Below are 19,993 nucleotides of genomic sequence, written 5' to 3' on the forward strand. Positions count from 1 at the left end.
TAAAAAAAATTAGGAACTACCCACAGGCTGTTTCAACATGGTTGAAAGCAAAAGGAAGAATGAAGACCTAGGATGCAGAACAAATCCAGTTTTAACGTGCCTATATTAATAGCAAAGGAAACAAGGCAAGGAAGAATATGAGAGGAATTGGGCCATTATATGATAATAAAAGGGTCAGTTCATCTATGAGCAATGTACATGCTCCTGAAAACACCACTTTTGGCTACAATAAGGAAAACGTGACAGAAGAGGAGAGAGAAAAACCCAGAGCCATACTGGAGATTTTAATTGATATGATAAGTAGACAAAATGTGTAGGATGCTGCTAAAAGCAGTGAACAGGAAAATTTGTAACCTTGAAATAAATGTACAGAATAAAGGTTGAAAATTATTCAAACAATTATCAATTTGTTAGAAAAGAAAAATGCTAAAAAACGCAACAAAGTAGGAAAGAAGAAAAAGGTTTGAATGTGTCAGTAAGTGGTCTAATATGGAGGACATCGAAGGATGCTCTGGATTTAAGAGAACTTTCTGAGCAGTTTCCCAAACCCAAACTTTGGTATGGCTTTGGTGATGAGTGCTACCCAAAATTCAAAGATACACCAATCTCCTCAAACTGAAACATTTACTTTGTATGCCAAAGGATTCATATTCCCACTTAAAGTCCATTGGAAGTATTTATGACTTTTTTTTTCCCCAAATGGATGGAGGAAAGAAGGTATCTCATTCAGTTTATTACTAACGATGTTGAACATCTTTTAACATTTAGTAGACATTATCTGTTTGTATTCTTTTCCCATTTCCTAATTCTTTTTCTTATTTTTATAAACTTTTGTTAAGGTTTATTTATTTTGAGAAAGTGGAGTGTGGGAGGGGCACAGAGAGAGAGAGAGGGAGAGAGAGAATCCCAAGCAGGCTCCATGCTGTCAGTGCAGAACCTGAGGCAGGGCTTGATCCTGGGACCCTGGCATCGTGATCTGAGCTGAAATCAGACACACAACCGACTGAGTCACCCAGGCGCTCACTTCTGTGTCTTTTAAATACAAGTTTATAGTTTTCAATTCACAAAGTTCTTTCACATTTTGTGTTAGCTGTAATCCTATTTTATAAGCATTGTATTATGGTTATTGTAAATGGGGATTTGAAAAAATTGACTTTTGGTGTGGACAGAAGGTATTGATTTTTGTGTAAGTCTAGCCATCTGACTGAGCTTTTTTTATTCATTCCATTCCAAGAGCCAGTTCATTCATTTGGGTTTTCTGTATAGATGGTCAAATTGACTGAAAATCTCTTATTTTTTCTATTCCAGTAGTAATACTTCACTTGGCAGCACTGGTAATGGGGGTTCCTTGTTTTGTTTCGATTTTAACTAATACCTTTAATATTTAATCAGTAAGTAAGATGTGTCAGTGGGATTGCATCAGATAACCTTCAAATAACTTTAGGACATCTACTTTTCCTAGAGGTTTTATTTTTCCTTGAGGTTTTCTCATGAAAGGGGGCTGAAATTTATCCTGTGTAAATTTATCATATAGCATCTACTATAGTTAATCATGATTTTTCCTTCCTTTAATATAGTGAATAGCATTGATAGTTTTTTTTTTCTTTTCTCTTCTCTCTCTCTCTCTCTCAAAGATTTTATTTTTTTAAGTAACCTCTACACGCAATGTGGAACTTGAACTCCCAACCCCAATATCATCAAAAGCCACATGCTCTACTGACTGAGCCAGCCAGGGACCCCAGCGTTGATAGAATTTTCTATTCATTCATCTTGTTTTTGTATCTTTTAAAACAATTCCAGATTATATTTACAAGTATTTCATGTAGTTTATAACTTGGGTTTTAGGAATTATACTTGTATCATTTATCAACTATTAACAAAACAATCGATTAAAACGATCATGAATATTCTGATGTGATGTATAATCTGAATAACCAGTCAGAAGTCCATATTGTTCTCATGTTTTTTGGGAAAATGAGGGAAGGGAGGTGGAACACTCTGGTGAGAAGAGTAGTGACATCACTTGGGATTCTGCAGACCTATGTTCAGCCTGTATTTGCCATTAAGTTGTTAGATAACCAAGACGTAACCTCCCTTGGCTTCAAACTGAAAATCTGTGAAACGGGCCAGTGGGAGAACCAAATGTTAAAGTGCTAGAAATAGTGTCAACTATTGTATGAATGTAAGGAAGTATTAAATTCCAAGTCAGATATTTCAAAAATTAAGAGCAATTACGAATGGAGATAGAATACATAAACACATTAAAATCTCCCAAGCCATGTAAAACCCGAAGGCATTAAAATTTATTAAATGATGCAATAACAACAGAATTCTTTATTTACAATAGCATTATTTAACATCAAATAAGCAAATAGCATCAGCAAAGCAATATTAACTTGCATAAATGTATTTAAAATTTCTCTGAATATATCTACCTTTGCATAAACTGCTCACACTAGAAATACAAACATCAATGCAGGTGAACAAAGTGATGTTCAGAGTCAACTCCATTTTGAAAATAAATCACAACCTGAAACACTGTAAGCTTTCTCCTGAAGAACCATAGTTAATATATTGCTTAATTTTACCCTTGTATAATCTTTTCATATACACACATCTCAGATGCAACTTCATGAGGAACTGTACAAATAAAACCCACAAATGACAAAGGAACAAAAATGACAGTTAAATGTTTGAAGAAATGTATCATCATCACTATTCAACAACATAAAGGTTAAGTGATGATGCACTTATTCAAAAATTGTACACAATTCACTATACAAATATAATACATTGGACAGCTATGTAGGAATATACAAGACTTAAAAACAGATCTAAGGCATTATGCTAGATTTTAGCATTTTGAGGTTCTTGCACATAGCTTTTACCTGTAGTAAGAAACTTAAAAGATTTTGTTTTCCTCTATAAAGAAACACCAGGGAGAAAATTCTAATTAAAATCGAAGCCACTACAGTAATTTTCTTTTGTGCAGAGAATGCTTTGCTCTTAGGCAGCATACTACCATACAAATACTAGAAAATTTTAAATTCACACCAACAATTAATGGCTTAAGTTGCATTTCAAAATTGATTGTGTATCTTTGGGTTCTGCAAGTGGATCTGTGCCACCCATTTCATGTGTTAAGCCCATATGAACTCCATTTTTAAACACAGATTAAAAATTGCATTATATAAACTGCAAAAACATTGCTTTCAGTTATTACAGGCCGTAAGAGATACACGTGGGAGGGGCATTTTTAGTCTTTGAGTCAAACGAATTCATTGTAGTAAAACAGCTCACTTCACTTTTTAAACTTAGCACATTACATGAACACTTAAATGAGTTTTACAACCAAGTTAATGTATGTATACTTTTCACATTATGTGTTTTTCACATTTAGTAATATAAGTAAAACACTGATTATTTGTTCTATTAAAACAAAACCAAGTACTCAGTCTGACAAATTTATTGTTTACAGCATGAGAAATACTGATAATGAAGGGGACTGATTTGGCTTTTGCTTCTACAGTGATCAATATGATCAGAGGATTCCTTCACTGACTTTTCTCTTTTCAGTTAGATGTAAAGCAAAATCCATTACCTGGTCTGAGCCATCAGAGAATTTATAATCTCTCTTCCTTCAAAACAGTAATGATCGTGAATTATTCTAAATTATCGGTATCAGAGGTTTGCAGATTTGTCTGAATTGGGATTGACATTAAGACACAGTGGGCAGATGGATAAACAATCAAAGATACACTGATATTCTGGGGACAGTGTTTTAGTGAAAAGGGACTTGAAACAAAGCCAGTTTAAACTCCATTTCTCTTCTGTGCTGTGTGAAGATAAAGTCATTCCAATTCACGTATTTCTAAAAAATCAACTTAAAACCGGTCACAGTAAACTGGGTAATGTGAGCCTCATCACACCGATGAGGTCACGGAGTTTCGGGCCAACATCTGCTCATTTTTTCTATCACGACTGGGCAACCCAGTGGTTCGGTTGAGAAAAGTAGAGCATTTCGAGGGGGACACGTGAACTGGTGGCCGCTGAGAAGTGCTGTTCCTGGCCACCTCCCTGTAGCGAGCGATACCCCTCTCAAGTGGGAAAAAAGTATCGAAATGCAAATTTCCAGAAAAATTTCTTTAGTATGGAGCAACACTTTCAGACTGTCTACTTAACCACTTATCTTTGGGCTATATCTCTTTCTACACTCCATAATTTGCACATATAGAGAGAGATATAAATATAAATAGGGGTAGTTTGTACATTTTTCACCCTGCCACAAATAAACAAATTTCAAGGAAAAACCTCTCTGTTCCTAAAAAGCCTGGCTAATGAGATATAAAATGCTTTGCTTTTTAGACATCAAAAAGACATCATTCTGAAATTTAGGTAAGAAAGTATGTGTTTTAGGGGTTGGGGAGAAATAGCTCAAAAAAGGTCATCAGTTTCTTGGTATTGCAGTTGTCTGAAACTGATGCCAATTACTAAAAGATTATTCCCCTACCAGAGTGGGCAAGAAAAACAACCATAAAAGTGGCCTGCTTAGTAACATGTAGTCTTTCTAAGGTTCATTAAGAAAGAATATAAACATATAAAAATCAAGAATTGGTTCCTACAGCGGCTGCATATCATATAGATTAGATAAATGATTTATGAGCAGAATCACAAGGTTTAGAAAATAAAAAGTCTTAAGTCTACAAATTAGGTCTAATCAAGGCATTGATATCCTTTACAAAACACCTTTAGGAGACATTGCTATGAAGATATCTAATTTAATACTGAAGTACCTCATTTTTGAGTCAATTCCACAATATGTATACCTCACAAAAATTATACAATTAAAACACTTAAGTTCTCAACTTAAATTATTGCTTGTTTACATATAAATTGGATTTTATGTACCTTACAAAACTTCGGCTTCATCAGCACTGCTAGAAAACAAAATAAAAAACACATGGCGGAGGTTAAATCTGTTGTGATATCTGCTGTCAATTTTAAACACACGGTTACTTTCTCCCGTTCTTGTAGGCCAGTGTTGCTGGGGAACAGAATAAACATGCTTTCAAAGCAGGTATCCTTAGTTGGATTGTATCAAGTCCTAACTTGGCTCCTCTCCTTGCCAGTAAATGCTTTTTTTCTGAAATTTAATAGTTAGCAATTGACAGTGGCTGGCAAAACATTTAAGGAAATAAAGGGCTTACCTGGTTTCTGTTGCGTTTAAAACAAAACAAACAAACAGAAAAAAAACGAAAGTAGGGAAGGCTGACAGGGGAAGGAAGAGTCAGGATTGGATGGAGAAGAGAGGACGCTAATCAAAGCTGTCTTATCAATCTAAAGGGAACTTAGTTTGGAAATGAACGATATTTCTTCTTGATTCACAATTTAGGTGGAATAGTTTGATTTTGACAAAGAAAAAAAGAAAAAAGCACTTGTTGATATCAACAGCCCTCTCATAGGCTCCTTTTCATCTGTTCGGTAATGGACACTCTTCTCAACATGGTCTCTAGAGCTTCTACAAAGATACAACTATGACTTTACTGGTCTTCACTTCTTGGGTGTCTCTGTACATACAGCGCTGTCCGTGGTGTCTGCTCTGCTTTTATCCCAAATGCAGGCTTTAGGTTAAAACACCTTTTAGTGTGTGTATTTTTTTTTTTTTTTTTTAACTCTTTTCTTTCCCGAGATGAAATCTTAATCTTTTGCACTAGACTGATTAGCCAGGGAAAACAAAGCAAGAAACCAGTGTCTGGAACCAAACAGGAACAGAACAAGAGCATGGTTGTTTTCCTTAAATACATACATTTAAATACATTCAATCTGACATGGGTATGAAATTTGCCTGTCAACATTTACTTTGCAGGAGAGATCTAAGTTGCACTAAGGTGAATGCAGTGAACAGACTGAGCAACTGTCTGGACGCGAGCTTCAGACTGTCAAGAGAAGAGGCGGCTCCTCCTGCAACAGCCAGGTGGACTCCACCCCGGGAGCCAGGGCCCCGGCCCGTCTGCTGACCTGGCTCTGGCAGAACTGGCTGGCAGGTCGATTGGGTCAAAACAGATAGACACAGCTCTCCAGGCCGGTAAGTGTTTTGAGCAAGTGAGCCCCGTCAGCTGAAGAGAGAAGCAACCAGCTACCTTCAGTGTCAGCAGTATTTCTGCAGGAAAACAGAAAACTGTGAAGTACCTCTGAATTTTTTATAACACCATCATAAAGCTCATCACAGAATCATCAATATACTTGGCCATTTTTAAATAGTATCTGGCTGAATTACACTTGATTTTGAGGCAGACAGGCAGGAGGCCCTGTTCCTCGCTGAGCACACTCCTCCCTTAAGGCCAGCAGATCCTCCGCGCCACTTTGAAGGACGAGAGGCTTCAGTGGATGACTGCTGCTCTCTCACCAATGACGTCCTATACCAATGTCCTCGCCCACCGTCTCAAACGACGTTACAGAGATACCTCATTGCTGAGCTGCCCTGGCTTTCTGACAATATCTGATTCAGAAGCGGCCACCGCTTCCTTAATCCTTCCTCAAAATCATCCAGTACAAACCGACTTTCAACAAAACGTCCCTCTTGACTTTCTCTTACAGAGATACTCCCAGGGTTCCGTGGGGTGTTTTCCTGGCTTCAGGGAGCTGAATAAACCAGGGTTTTGGATCTACGGATATTCTCACCAGTTTCTGGTTGCTGTGCCATGATGGTTTGAATGAGGGCTGTAGTGAGCAAGAATCATGTGAGGTGTCTGACTGGTTGGTGCATGTCTGTCAGTGCTTTTCTTTGGTTATTGACTATATTTTTGACTATGTTCCACCCCCCCCCAAAAGGTTTCATCCATGTAGCAAATATTAATTATCCACTCTGTGCCAGGTGCTGGGGCTATAACCAAAACAATGTATTTCTGGTCACGGCCATCAAAACATCAAGCGGGCCAGGGAGACAAATAACAACATGGTCCGAATTATGTGAGAGGAAATACTGGGTGCTGTGAGAACACATAACAACTGTTTCTGGGATTTAGATATGAAGGCATAGCTAGCACATCAGGGCCATTAAAGATTATCTAGTAAGATCAGAGAGTAAGCCCAAAATAATCAATTTCACCACACTACCCTGCAAAGACCGACTGGGGGAAACTGCTGTCAGATCATGAATTCTAGTGGTCAAAGGTGGGATTACATTCCTGGTCTGGAGCATAATTCTCCCAAGCTTAAAACATTAGTTTAGGAGAATCCCTGATTGTATTTCCTCTTAGAGAAGAACAGTTAATGTACTTTTCTCTTTGATATAAAGCCGAATTATATATTTATTTCCAATTTGTGTCACATGATTTCATATGGAAATACTCCACAGCTCTAAAGTATGAAAAAATCCTTCGATTTTCCAGTTAGTCTAGAAAAACAAATTCTACTGAGAAGTATTAATGTCCTTAGCAATGTGAAGGCAGTATTCTTTAACATGAATGGATTATCAGTAAGCAGCTATCACCCAGGAGCAGTGTACTGAAAGAGAAAGTTGAGCATGCCATGGATATCTAAAGCAACACTGGTTGGCTTGGCATCCGGCTGTGTCACTTTAGGGGTGGAGAGTCACTTAATCTTTCTGTCCCTAATACTTCCTAGGGCTGTTGTGAGGACTAAACAAAATCATGTACACGAGGTATTTAAATAGTTCTGGGAACATAAAAAGCACTCAGTGAATGTCATCACCACTATCCTTATCATCACTGCCTCGAAGGTGGTCCTAGTTAGTGATCGATTTCCATAACACCAGTAAATACAAGTAATTATAGCTATACTTTATACAAGAGCCAGGCAGCTGACCAGTAAACTCAATTTTTATATGTTTAAACGTATGTAAAACATAGAGGCATGCTAGAAGTCCTTGTAAAAAGAAGAATCTTTTGGTTGTGTAAAATCACCGCCCCTCTCTACATAGCATTTTGGTGAATCCACAGTTGTATAGACTAGCTCTGCTTAAAGCAAGGTACAATTTTAATCTCCATTTCAAGATAAGTGGAACACCAATTCGATTAGTAATGAAACACTGGTTTCTTTTTTTAAAGATTCTTTCCATATCCTGCTTTTTTTTCTTTTTTTAATGTTTATTTTTGAGAGAGAGAGAGACCGAGTGAGCAAACATGAGCAGGAGACGGACAGAAAGAGAGGAGACACAGAATCCAAAGCGGGCTCCAGGCTCCGAGCTGCCAGCACAGAGCCTGACGTGGGACTCGAACTCACGAACCATGAGATCATGACCTAAGCTGAAGTCGGACACTCAACTGATTGAGCCACCCAGGCGCCCCAAACCACTGGTTTCTAGCTCAACAAATAGAACCAGGTTACCAATATAAATTCTGAAAAGTTCCTTGATTCACAACAGCAGCAGAGAACATTACAGAAACACAAGAGGACAGAGATGACTGGATCCCTCTCTTTGCACATATCAGTAGAATGGTGACAAGTGCAGTGATTTCCAGTTAGTACTCATGGATCAGAAGGGATATACTGTACATATTATTTTCTGAAGGAAACAAGAGTGTCTGACAGACTGTCCTCTGGCCTTAATATTCAGCATGAACAAAGTACAGATGGGAAGCCAGATTCAAGAGGGGGTCTGGGAGAAACAGAGAAAGTGGGAGGGGCATAAATGGTCCAGGCTAGATGACTACAGGGAGAGAGTTCTCACCAGAGATCCTGAAGAGTACTTTTGATAGGGAGAACATCCTATATTTACTGAAAGTTGCTTTTGTGACCTTGATGCTAATCTTTCCATTTGAGTTTAGCCGGCACCCATCAGGGGCCTAGATGAGCGTGAAGGTGGTTCTACTGGCCCACCTTGCCTGCAGCTTTACCTCTCCACTTTGCCCAGGCCCCACTCTGCGGATTAGTCCCTCCAGCTTGAAGGCCCCTGCCTCTCTCTGGTGTTCCTCACAGTGGTCTTCCTCTTCGTGATCTGTGCCCCCACACGCTAGCTGTGCGAGCTTGGGCAAATTCCCTCATCCTCTGAGACTCCATCTCCTCATCCGTAAGTGTTGATGAGGCCTAAATATCTCTGATGGGCCCAGTATGGTTCCTGTATACTAGAGACCAAAAGGTACATTCCCTTTCCTCACTTCAGAGGTTTCTCCCCTCCTGAGATTTAGTATCCTAATGCCTGAAGCCGAGGACGCTCTTCAATATGTAGCCAAATCTTTACTGTCTGTCCCACAGTGTGTGTATTTCTTTGCCCTTCAGGCTCTATAAAAAACCAGAAGGGAACGGCAGCCAAATTTGTTTCTTCTGGGGCTTCTCCAATGTTACTTTCATAAAACCTTTAGAGAAACGTCCCAGGAGCTCCATGTCCCCTGGAAAGTGGGCGGCAGAGTACAGGGGCTAGTAATGCATGCATGGGGGGTGAGCCTTGTCTCAGCTTCCTTCCTGGTATTGCAGGATCTTGGGCAACTCATCAAGCCCTCAAAACAGTAGTTCTACCATACAGTTATGATTGGTTTAAATGAACTAATCTAAATAAAGCTCTCAGCAGATAATCAGGCTTGCAGTGAATGCTCCATACCTGTTGGTTTTTTCTGGAATTAGCAAAAAGATTAGGGGCCATCCAAGTGTTCTGCTGTATAGTAGACAAGTCTGTCTTCTGTAATAGGGCAGCAGAAGGATATAAGGCAAGTCAATCTGGGGGGCTCTCGGGAGACAGGAGTGGAAGACGGGGCTGCTGGCCTGGGCCAGGCAGGGCGTCTGAGCACCTTGCCCTATAAACTGGCTCTCCCAGGTGCTTGCTTTGTGTCCCTGTCCTAGGCTGGCACACAGTCACACTGAAGGTGGAGGAAGGGAGGTCAGATCCTGTCATGGTGGGTTCAGGGAGGGAAATGCAGTCCTGACCCCCAAATGCATTTTTCCTCCCACAGAGCTATGATGTGCTGAAAGGTTAAGCTCCCTGGCATTTTTGGGTTAACGTGGGCTGTCCTTTAGCAGAAGCCTAATTATCACTAATGTCATCATCCCTCTGGGAAGTGCATCCCAGGTTTTAAGCTTCTACTTTTTGCACATAAGCCATCACTGATTTATTGTGGTCACTCTGTAGAGGTGCAGTGCGGTAGGGGAGGCTGGGCTGGCAGGAGAAAGGTGCCACCCCCCTAAGGGGCTTCAAACTTCAATCAACGGCACATTTAGAGTCTGCACACACAGTCAATATGGAATATATTCTATTTTTCGTTTGGCTTACCATAGCGACGTTAACTATTTAGATGAGCTCTGCATCTGGGTAAATATATCATCTATAGGATTCCTACCCATGGGCGTCTCTACCACGTGTGGCTGTGGTTCTTTAAACAAGAAAAACCACAAAGAGAAAATTCACACACCGTGTATTTAAAGTCTGGATCTATACCTTTTTTTCCCCTTAATTTAAAAGTTTTTTAAAAGTTTATTTATTTTGAGACAAACAGAGAGAGTGGGAGAGAGAGATCCCAAGCAGGGCTTAAACCTACGAATTGTGAGATCAATGACCTAAGCCACAACCAAGAGTCAGATGCTTAACCGACTGAGCCACCTAGGAGCCCCATTTTTATTTTTTTATTAAAATAAATTTTTTTAATGTTTTTATTTTTGAGAGAGAGAGAGAGAGAGAGAGAGAGAGAGAGAGAGAGAGAGAGAGCAGCGGAGGGGCAGAGAGACGGAGACAGAATCTGAAGCGGGCTCCTGGCTCCGAGCTGTCAGCACAGAGCCCCACATGGGGCTTGAACTCACAGGCTGTGAGATCATGACCTGAGCTGAAGCTGGATGCCCAACCGACTGAGCCACCCAGGCACACCCCCCATTTTAATTTTTTTTAAAAGTAATCTCTATACCCAATGTGGGGCTCAGATTCATGACTCAGAAATCGAGTTAGATGTTCTACCAACTGAGCCCAGCCAGGCACTGCTGCATCTATTCCTTTTTAAACTTACGTATTAACAAAACCAATCAAGATCCACTTTTCTGTAGGAAACTGAACACCGATCCTCTATTTTCTCCATTGAGAGAGAATTTTTAACTTAAAAATAAACTCAACCTGGGGCACCTGGGTGGCTCAGTCAGTTGAGCGTCCGACTTCAGCTCAGGTCATGATCTTACGGCTTGTGAGTTCGAGCCCCACGTCGGGCTTTGTGCTGACGGCTCAGAGCCTGGAGCCTCTTCAAATTCTGTGTCTTTTTCTCTCTGCCCCTCCCCCGCTTACACTCTCTCAAAAATAAACACTAAAAAAAAAAAAAGGAAACTCATCTATTGCTAAGGCTTGTATCCCTTACCTTGAGAGGGCCCCGCAGGCCCATTTACTATGTGCTAAGCTGCTCACAGAGCCTTCCTGTTAACATATCAGCTGCTAGACACACAATTCAGTTGAGTTCCAAGAATGGATTATTCTTTTTCAAGATTTGATTGAACATGGTACTATCACTCTTCTTAGAACAAGGGTTGGAGGTAATATGCAAATAATATATAAGACTGTTGCTTAAACAAAGTGAAATATAGACAAACTCTTAACAGGAATAAACACAGACTTAATTAAGGGATAGGGAATAACTGTAAGTTAGCTCTTCTTTATCCTCCTGAAAATCTAACATTATGATTCAGAAAAAGTAAAAATAAATCAAAGTTTGCCTTAACATGACTAATACATTGCTACTTTTTTGGCTTTGGTATAATAATATCATTCCAGGACAAAATTAGTGTTCTTAATTCATACGCCACCATCAGCTCAGTTAAAATGAGCTTAAAGAAATAATTATTCACAGAAAAATTATTGAATGTCAGATGAAATTAGAAGATATTTTTAAAAATCACAAGCGTTACAACTGTCTTCAATCTATTGGCTGACAGTGAGTCTGCCAGTTTTGCTCTATAAAATATCCATGTTCACCTTACTACCCTGTTCACATATTTCTTTGCCGTTTCTTACCCGTGATGCGTCTCCCTCCTGCTTAATCATATCCATTCCAGGCAGCTGGTTTGGGAAAAGGTTGCCTCCCCTCAGAGCAGGGTCATTAACCTGAGGGCACAAGACAGGACAGTGGCTACACTCAGTGGGATGTCCAAAAGTGTTGTAGGGAACAACCAACCGACCTTCCTCCTCGTCTTTGTTCTTAGGAGTAGAATTACGGGGAAAGGTGGCTTTGTAAAAGCGGTCCCGTCCCTAGACCTACTCTCCCATGTATAGATCTGGTGGGAGGTGGGGGAGTTAGGAGGAACAGGGAAATAAATACTTACACTAACTGCCTTCAAAATTAAATTTTATTGGCATTTTGTATAGAAGTTTGACAGTCTCGATCATACTTGAAACATTTTCATGCCTTAACATGTTCACCTTTTCGGATGATTCAAATTAGACCAGTGACTCATATTTGGGACTTCGGAGCCATCTGAGAAGCTCCTAATACCTCTGTTACTTAGGCAAGTTATTGATTAGCAAGAGCAAGTCTGAGTACCCAACAGTGCTGAACTTTGTGCCTCTTAAGTGAATTACTCATCAGCATTCATACAATTCTTTCACAAATTACAAAGTAAAGATACAAATGCAAATACTGTACAGGACTGGTTTTATCAGAAGAAACACGCTGCAGTTGTGTTTTTTAGGTTTCCAAATTAATCCTAATATTCAAAAGGTTTAAATCTATGTAAAAGTTTCTTTGCCAAAGCAATCTGGATTACTAAAAATGTACCAATTTGGGGCACCTGGGTGGCTCAGTCAGTTAAGCATCTGACTTCAGCTCAGGTCATGATCTCATGGTTCGTGAATTCAAGCCCCGCATCAGGCTCTGTGCTGATAGCTTTGAGCCTGGAGCCTCCTTCGGATTCTGTGTGTCTCTCTGTCTCTCTCTCTCTCTTTCTCTCTCTCTGCCCTTCCCTCATTTACATGCGCGCACGCACGCTCTCTCTCTCCCTCCCTCAAAAATAAAACGGCATGACTTCCAGGTAGGTTGACGATGACCCATGGTAGAGTAGACCATCTGGGTGGCCCTTGCTTTGTACAGTCTCCCTAGAAAGCAAATCAGGAGCCACTAGTGGCCCTTTCTGTAGAAAATTCAAAATCAACACCACGTTTCTTCCATCGAAAAGGTAAAACTCGGGGCGCCTGGGTGGCTCAGTCAGTTAAGCGTCCGACTTTGGCTCAGGTCACGATCTCGCGGTCCGTGAGTTCGAGCCCCGCGTCGGGCTCTGTGCTGACAGCTCGGAGCCTGGAGCCTGTTTTGGATTCTGTATCTCCCTCTCTCTGACCCTCCCCCATTCATGCTCTGTCTCTCTCGGTCTCAAAAATAAATAAAGGTTAAAAAAAAATTAAAAAAAAAAAAAAAAAGAAAAGATAAAACTCTTTTTTTTTTTTGAAAGACAGATGGAGAGAGAGAGAGAATCCCAAGCAGGGGCAGGCATGAACTCACAAACTGTGAGATCATGATGATGATCTGAGCTGAAAACCAGGGTCAGATGCTTAACCGACTGAGCCACCCGAGTGCCCCAAGAATCTATCTTTAGTTATGTCTAATTTACCCAAGTAAGCCACCATTGATGGTTTAGTCACCATCAATTCAACTACAGAAAGGCGAATTATTATTACCCACACAGAGCTTTCTTAAATTGCAAAGGGCTTTAAATTTCCTTATGCACTACTCTGCATTTTTATTAACATCTTCTCATAGAATAAAGCAGAGGTGCTGTAAATAAATTTACTAAAATTTCCTCACAAATTGTGGTGCACCAACATCAGATGAAACAGACTAATCCAACCTTCGGTCTTTCACCACTCTCACAATTATGATCTGACTGAACGCACAGCCCTGTCAGTGACTTACTAAGTCATTTAACCTGCCCATGCCTCGATTTCTCCACAGATGAAATAAGACTCAGGGTCTTTGCCACATTGATACTTTGCGTGAACTACTGAGGCAGTGGAATGCCAAGCATTTTGTGGCCTTTAAACTAAGTTCTTCTGTAAACACAATTTAAAAATTTTTAACTGACACCTTTATCTGTGGATAAATGCTGAATTTCTGAATCCAAGATTCTGAATCCTAGGCTGGCCACCCGAGATATCAATGCTTTGAGTCTCTCTGCCACCAAGTGAAGCTGGTGTACACTCAGGGATAGCAGAATCACTAGTCTTATTCAGAAATACAGCCTTAAGCAGAATTGTTTAAAAAATACTGACCAGGGGGGCGCCTGGGTGGCTCCGACATCGGCTTGGGTCATGATCTCAGGGTTTGTGAGTTCAGGCCCCGGGTAGACTCTGTGCTGACAGCTCAGAGCCTGGATCCTGCTTCAGATTCTGTCTCCCTCTCTCTCTGCCCCTTCCCCCCACTCGTGCTCAGTCTCTCCCTCTCAAAAATAAACATTAAAAAAAAAAAAAATTAAAAAAAAAAATTGACCCGAAAAACATGGCACTCACACCCCAGAGATGATAAAGAATAGTTTTTGGATGATCAGTGTCATTCTTCCTGCACGAGTGAAGTATCCTTTAAAGCTAACTGGCCGGGGGCGGCGGGAGGGTGTGGGATGGGAGGTGGTGGTGGAAATACAGCTAATTGGATGGCAAGCAGTTAGTTTGGCCTTTGCGATTCGTCTGGTTTTTCATTCAGAAGAAAATCAGTTCTTAAACTATAAATCCAAAATAAAGCTATTTAAGAAGTACATTTACCATTCCATTTTTAGAGATTCATTTTAGATATTGCTAAGTTCCTCAAATAAGAAAATACTTAAATGACAAGACAGTTAAGAAATATTTTAAAAGATCCTTGAGCAGTCAGGAATCCTTTCATGTTTAGTTTGTCATTAACAAGTATTTCTGTTAGTGGCACTAACACAGGTGAAAGTAAGGGGAGAAAACACTGATCAAAATACACGTGGGAGTTGATGGCAGATGTTAAGTACATGGAAAGACACGCTGAATGCGGAAAGAGACAAAAAGTTATCAGAAGACAATGGGCTGCTCCTCAGGATGCTCACCTGCTCGGGACCCATGGAGGACAGCCCCGACGTAGGCACGGAGGTCACTGAGGTCATGCTGATCTGTCCTGTCATCTGGTTCATGTTGCTCATCCCGCCTGTGTTGGTCGCCATGGATACATTGATGTTCATATTGTTATTGTACATGCTGGTGTTTGCTTGTTGCCCAAAGTGTGGTGGGGACTGTTGTGAAAACATGCTAGAACATAAGGAAAAGATTAAAATGTCAAGAGTTGTAGGGCAAAAAGGTGGGGAGTTTTGAGCACTTGTTTCTCACGTATTTACTTGAGGATGAGTAAGTATAGGCTGAAAGACCCCAGGGTGGGACAGCCAGCAGGGGTGAGGTCAGAGATGGTGGAGGAAGTGCTCAATGAGGCTGCAGGGGCAACCACACTCCTCTCCTAACATCACTGTGAAGGTCTAGAGGTGTATCTTTCTCTTTCCTATCTGCACCGAACAAGCTTTTTATTTGTTTGCTTTTACTACATGTACTGATAAAGGATGCCTTCTAGAGCACTGCCTTCCATAGCAGTTTCGGTCTTAAACTGGTGGGGTGGTACCTTCTCAGGGGAGTTCCTTTTACTCCCAAGGAAGAGATATGCTAAATTTTTGTATTCTGGTAACTTCTGCCTACTTAGTAACTTTCCTACTTCGTAGTTTACTTGATATTGCTTGCTTGAGAAAAAAAATTAAGAAATATACAGAAAAGATGGGGCACCTGGCAGGCTCAGTCAGTAGAACATGTGACTCTTGATCTCAGGGTCATGAGTTCAAGTCCCATTGTTGAACATAGAGCTTACTCAATTAAAAAAAAAAAAAAAAAGAGAAAAAAATACAGAAAAGAGACAGGCGGTCTACAGAAAAATTCCCTGGTGATCACTTATTTAAAAAGACACAGAAACATGGCATACCTATTTCCACCCATATTCCCTTGTGCCCACCCATTCATGTCAGAGGAGGCCTGGTAGGCTGGATTAGCCTGAGACTGCTGCATCATGGGGCTCTGGGTATGTGCCATTCTGGGTGACATCAGAGGGCTCTGGGGTGTTGTGGCCCCAGTAAAGCCTGGATCAGGTTGCTGACTTATTCCTTAAAAAACAAAACAGAAATCCAAAGGAGACTGTTAGTTTTATCGTAGAGATTGGGGGGAAGAAAAGAGAACATTCAAATTACATACACATAGAAAATTACTTTCAAATACCTGATCATGTGCTGGTTAACCACATACATTTAAAAAAGGTTCCAAACTGGGATAAAAAGCGTGAAGAAAAAAATTTCCAAATGTTGATTCTCTAAGGTAGTTACCTTGTCTAGAGATAGAGAAAATACTGTTCCTTCCCCTTATTCCCTCTCTAAATCAAGAATTGGTCAAACATGTGTATTTCTCTTTTACCTGAAACAGTCTTCAAATTTTTATGTATCACTACAATTGGACTGTTTAAACTTTAAATCAGATTGAAGTTCAGCTATATAGGAAAAGTTAACACATTTGAATACTTTTTTTATTGAATCAAGTCATTCTACAAGGAGATCCATGCATTTTTAAAAATAAGTAACTGCATCACAAAGGATTCTGTCTGTAAAGGGCTCTGCGGTATTTCAGTGCTATCTAAGATGAGCAAGAATACATAGAAAAATTCAATGTAAGCTTCTTGTTCAGTTTAGAAGCAAATGGCATTTACACTAAAAGGAGAGAAGGAACTTTTAGAACACTTTCTGAAGTCATCAAAAAGGAAACAGGAAAGGAGCTTAGAAACAAAGGCGGCAACTTAGAAACTTTCAAGGAGGACGTAAAGGAAAATGCGTTTTTTGCCTAGATGTGTGTAATGTACATAGTTAATTAATGCTTAGGTTAGCTGAGAAAGAAAAGTTTATGATCACACAGAAAAACCCGCACATTATTTGGTTCTTTAAAGAAACAGGAGACATGAATTTAAGCACTACAGAGGCTTGATAGTTATTTGTAGATAACTCTGGCAAAAGACAGGGAAAATCATTTGGAATATTAATGTTAATGTAAGCACTTAACTTTTATCAATAATTCAACTATTAATTGAACATGACATGCACACAAATATGAATATTTATGACATTACACATCTGTCTCTTAAGACTGACGCTGAACAACAAATCAATATGAAGAAAACAAAGGGCCTTCCACTGGGGCTTCTATATAACACTTCTCAGGAATTATCTATTCATTGAAGATTTGGTATCATCTTTTTTTTCAAAAATTGGAGAATGTGTAATGCTTGAATTTTTGTAGGTCTTTCAACATTTTGTATGTATTTATTGATTTGTTTGAGTCAGACTCAGAGGTCTTAAAAAATAAATATATACATATGCACCCGTGTTTACAGACACTGACAGAAACACACACATCCACGCACACTCACACACACTTACTTCGGTCACTCTTAAAGTAAGACCTGCACTCAGAGAAAAGGTGGTACCTGAGCGGGGAGACTGGAAGGCACTGTGCTGGACCTGGGGACTCCTGACAGGCCCCAGCTGTCCTCCCAGGTTGCCTATCACTCCCTGGGTAGCCAGACTCATCTGGGAGCCATGCAAAGAGCTGTGAGAGAGGAGCTGAGACCCAAGAGCAGGGGACACTGGGGAGAAAGGGCTGGTGAAAGGTGGTGGGGATGTAAGTCCAGTACCGTAGTTTGGAGGAAATGGAAACTGCTGTGCATTTGCCTGGGGGATCCGGGGGTTGCTCAGAGTTGCTGGTAAACCACCAGGAGCCACCATGCTCGATGTCATGTTCAGCCCTTGTCCTCTCATCATCAGTGTTCGCTGCTGAACTTGCTGTTGCTGATGCATTTGTCTCTGTCGAAGATGCTGGTTCAGGATTTCCCTTTGTCTTTGGGCCAGCATCTGTGCATTAATAGGTGCCTAAAATGGGGGTGAAGTGGGGAATGCACGGAGGGGAACATTGGGGGAAGACACAGATTGAGAAACAAACTGTATATTAGAAATAAGACAACAAATGGTACTGTCGCATGCAAAATCATTTGGGAAATAAAATTACACGGAAAGAACATTTTATTTTTTATTTTAGAGAGAGACAGAGAGAGAGAAGGAGTGCAAGTTGGGGAGAAGGGGGGAGAGAGAATCCTGAGCAGGTTCCAAGTGCAGCGCAGAGCCCAAGATGGGGCTCGATCTCACGAACCCTGAGATCATGACCTGAGTCAAAATCAAGAGTTGGACGCTCAACCGAACGAGCCACCCAGACGCCATGTGGAGAGAACATTTTAGAGTCGAACAGTAGGTGGGTGAGAATGTGGGCTTCTCAGTTCTACAGAGATGATGATTTTTCTGAAACCTTGCAATGACTGACATGGGTAACTTCAATGTTACTATGGATTAACTTGGAACTCACTGTGAGAGAACACAGTTAACTAAAGGACCTCATAATAATACCAGTCCTAGCTGTAAGATGAATGTCACAGAAACCTTGAAGATGGCATTCAAATCTAAAGGGAAACCAGATCATTTGTGCTGAAATGTGGTTTGAAGTGCTTCAGAAAAGGCTGAACAGAGGCAGGGAGAGGGGAGGGAGTGTAGGGAGAGCGAGGGTGATAGGAACATGCAAGGAGGCCAGGGCAGACTGAAGAGGAAAAGACAGATGGATGCAGGGAAGGATGTCAGTGCCTGCCACCCAGAAGAGGTAAAAGGCTGTTTATGGGGTCCTAGCAGTACAGAGTCAATCCTCATTACTCCTGGATTCCGTATTTGTGAACTTACCTACTTGCTAAAATTTATTTGTAACCCCCAACTCTATATTCACAGCACTGTCAACATCTATGGACATGTGCAAAAGAACTTGAGATGCCCAAGGTGCACATTATTCCCACCTAAGCTGAAACAAGGTGACAATCTGCCTTCTTGTTTCAGCTCTCATACTGTAAGCGTCCTTTTTGTGGACTATTTAGTTCCACGTTTTTCACTCTGGTGTGCTTTTCCCAGGTGATTTTGCTCTTGACGGTGGTTCCTAAGAGTAGTGCTAAAGAGCTGTCTAGTGTTCGTAAATGCAAGAGGCTGCGATGTACCTTATGGAGAAGGCACGTGTGGGGTGAGCTTCATTCAGGCAAGAGTCACAGCGCTGGTGTCTCTGAGTTCAAGGTAACAAATCGACAATATCTATTAAATAAGATTTCTTCAAATTGAAGCACGTGTGAAACAAGGTTATGTACTGATAGACTGATGACCATGCTGGCACCAGAGGCTGGCAGGACCCTAACCCTGTATGTCTCCTGGGAGCAATGGTTCACTAGTCGCTAATTCAGTGTTTGCTGTAACTTCACAGAACACAACACAAGTGAATGACAAGAACTGACTGTACCTGGCAGTAAAAATGGAACTACAAAAGTGACAGGCTAGATGGACATCTGAATGACCTAACAGATCCATGGTGCTGATCTGGGTCATATGACCTTGTAAGTAACTTTGCCTGGGATACTGACAAGGAAGAAATGACAGAGAAACTCAACATCCCATGAAATCTGACTGCTGGTCTGCTCCTTACCTGTGTTGGTACTCCAGGCCTCAGGGTCAAGTTCACATTTGAAACATTGCTGATTTGATTCATAAGTGGCTGGCGATTCTAAATGCAACAGACAGAAGAATCAATACATTTTTTACACAGTATATTTTAAATCATCTCTCTTGAGAAATCGCCCTCCCCAGTGTAACATCTGTATGCGTTAGATGCTGAAACCACATGGTTTGCAGCTGAATTCTTTTACAAAGCTAATTATCAGTGAGGTTTCGCATTGCTTATAACTGAGAAAACGTTGTGGACTGTTTACAGAAATCTGTCTAGGCTTGTTTCCCGAGAACACATTTTCTTGAGCTAACTAGGCACTCAGAAGGCAGCACTGCTCTGCCACCACTCAGCTAACAGTGACGATTTCTGTCACGAGACAGGACTGAGGAAAGGAGCTACTGTTGTCCTGAGTGCTCACACTGAGCTAGAAACCACCTTTAACTCATATGCACGTTGCCCTGCACCATA

The 19,993-nt window shown here is 40.7% G+C and overlaps 1 protein-coding gene across 12 annotated transcripts in view; it reads right to left on the minus strand.

Moving 5' to 3' along the window:
• Positions 1–2,276: 2,276 nt before the first annotated feature.
• NCOA2 (nuclear receptor coactivator 2) overlaps positions 2,277–19,993 on the minus strand; it is a 290,769-nt gene continuing 273,052 nt past the window's right edge. For 11 of the 12 annotated variants that reach the window (XM_053896139.1, XM_019453244.2, XM_019453245.2 and 8 more), the window contains 6 exons: positions 19,505–19,582; positions 17,637–17,871; positions 15,888–16,065; positions 14,977–15,175; positions 11,939–12,028; positions 2,277–6,160 (listed from right to left, as the gene is read on the minus strand). In XM_053896139.1, coding sequence (XP_053752114.1) covers positions 6,149–6,160; positions 11,939–12,028; positions 14,977–15,175; positions 15,888–16,065; positions 17,637–17,871; positions 19,505–19,582 — 792 coding nt within the window. In that variant the 3' untranslated portion in view covers positions 2,277–6,148. The remainder of the gene's footprint in view (positions 6,161–11,938; positions 12,029–14,976; positions 15,176–15,887; positions 16,066–17,636; positions 17,872–19,504; positions 19,583–19,993) is intronic. The other variant, XM_019453243.2, reaches the window with a different exon arrangement.

This window comes from Panthera pardus, unplaced genomic scaffold (genome assembly GCF_024362965.1).
Source record: "Panthera pardus isolate Hobbes unplaced genomic scaffold, ASM2436296v1 HiC_scaffold_7, whole genome shotgun sequence".
NCBI classification, from domain to species: Eukaryota; Metazoa; Chordata; class Mammalia; order Carnivora; family Felidae; genus Panthera; species Panthera pardus.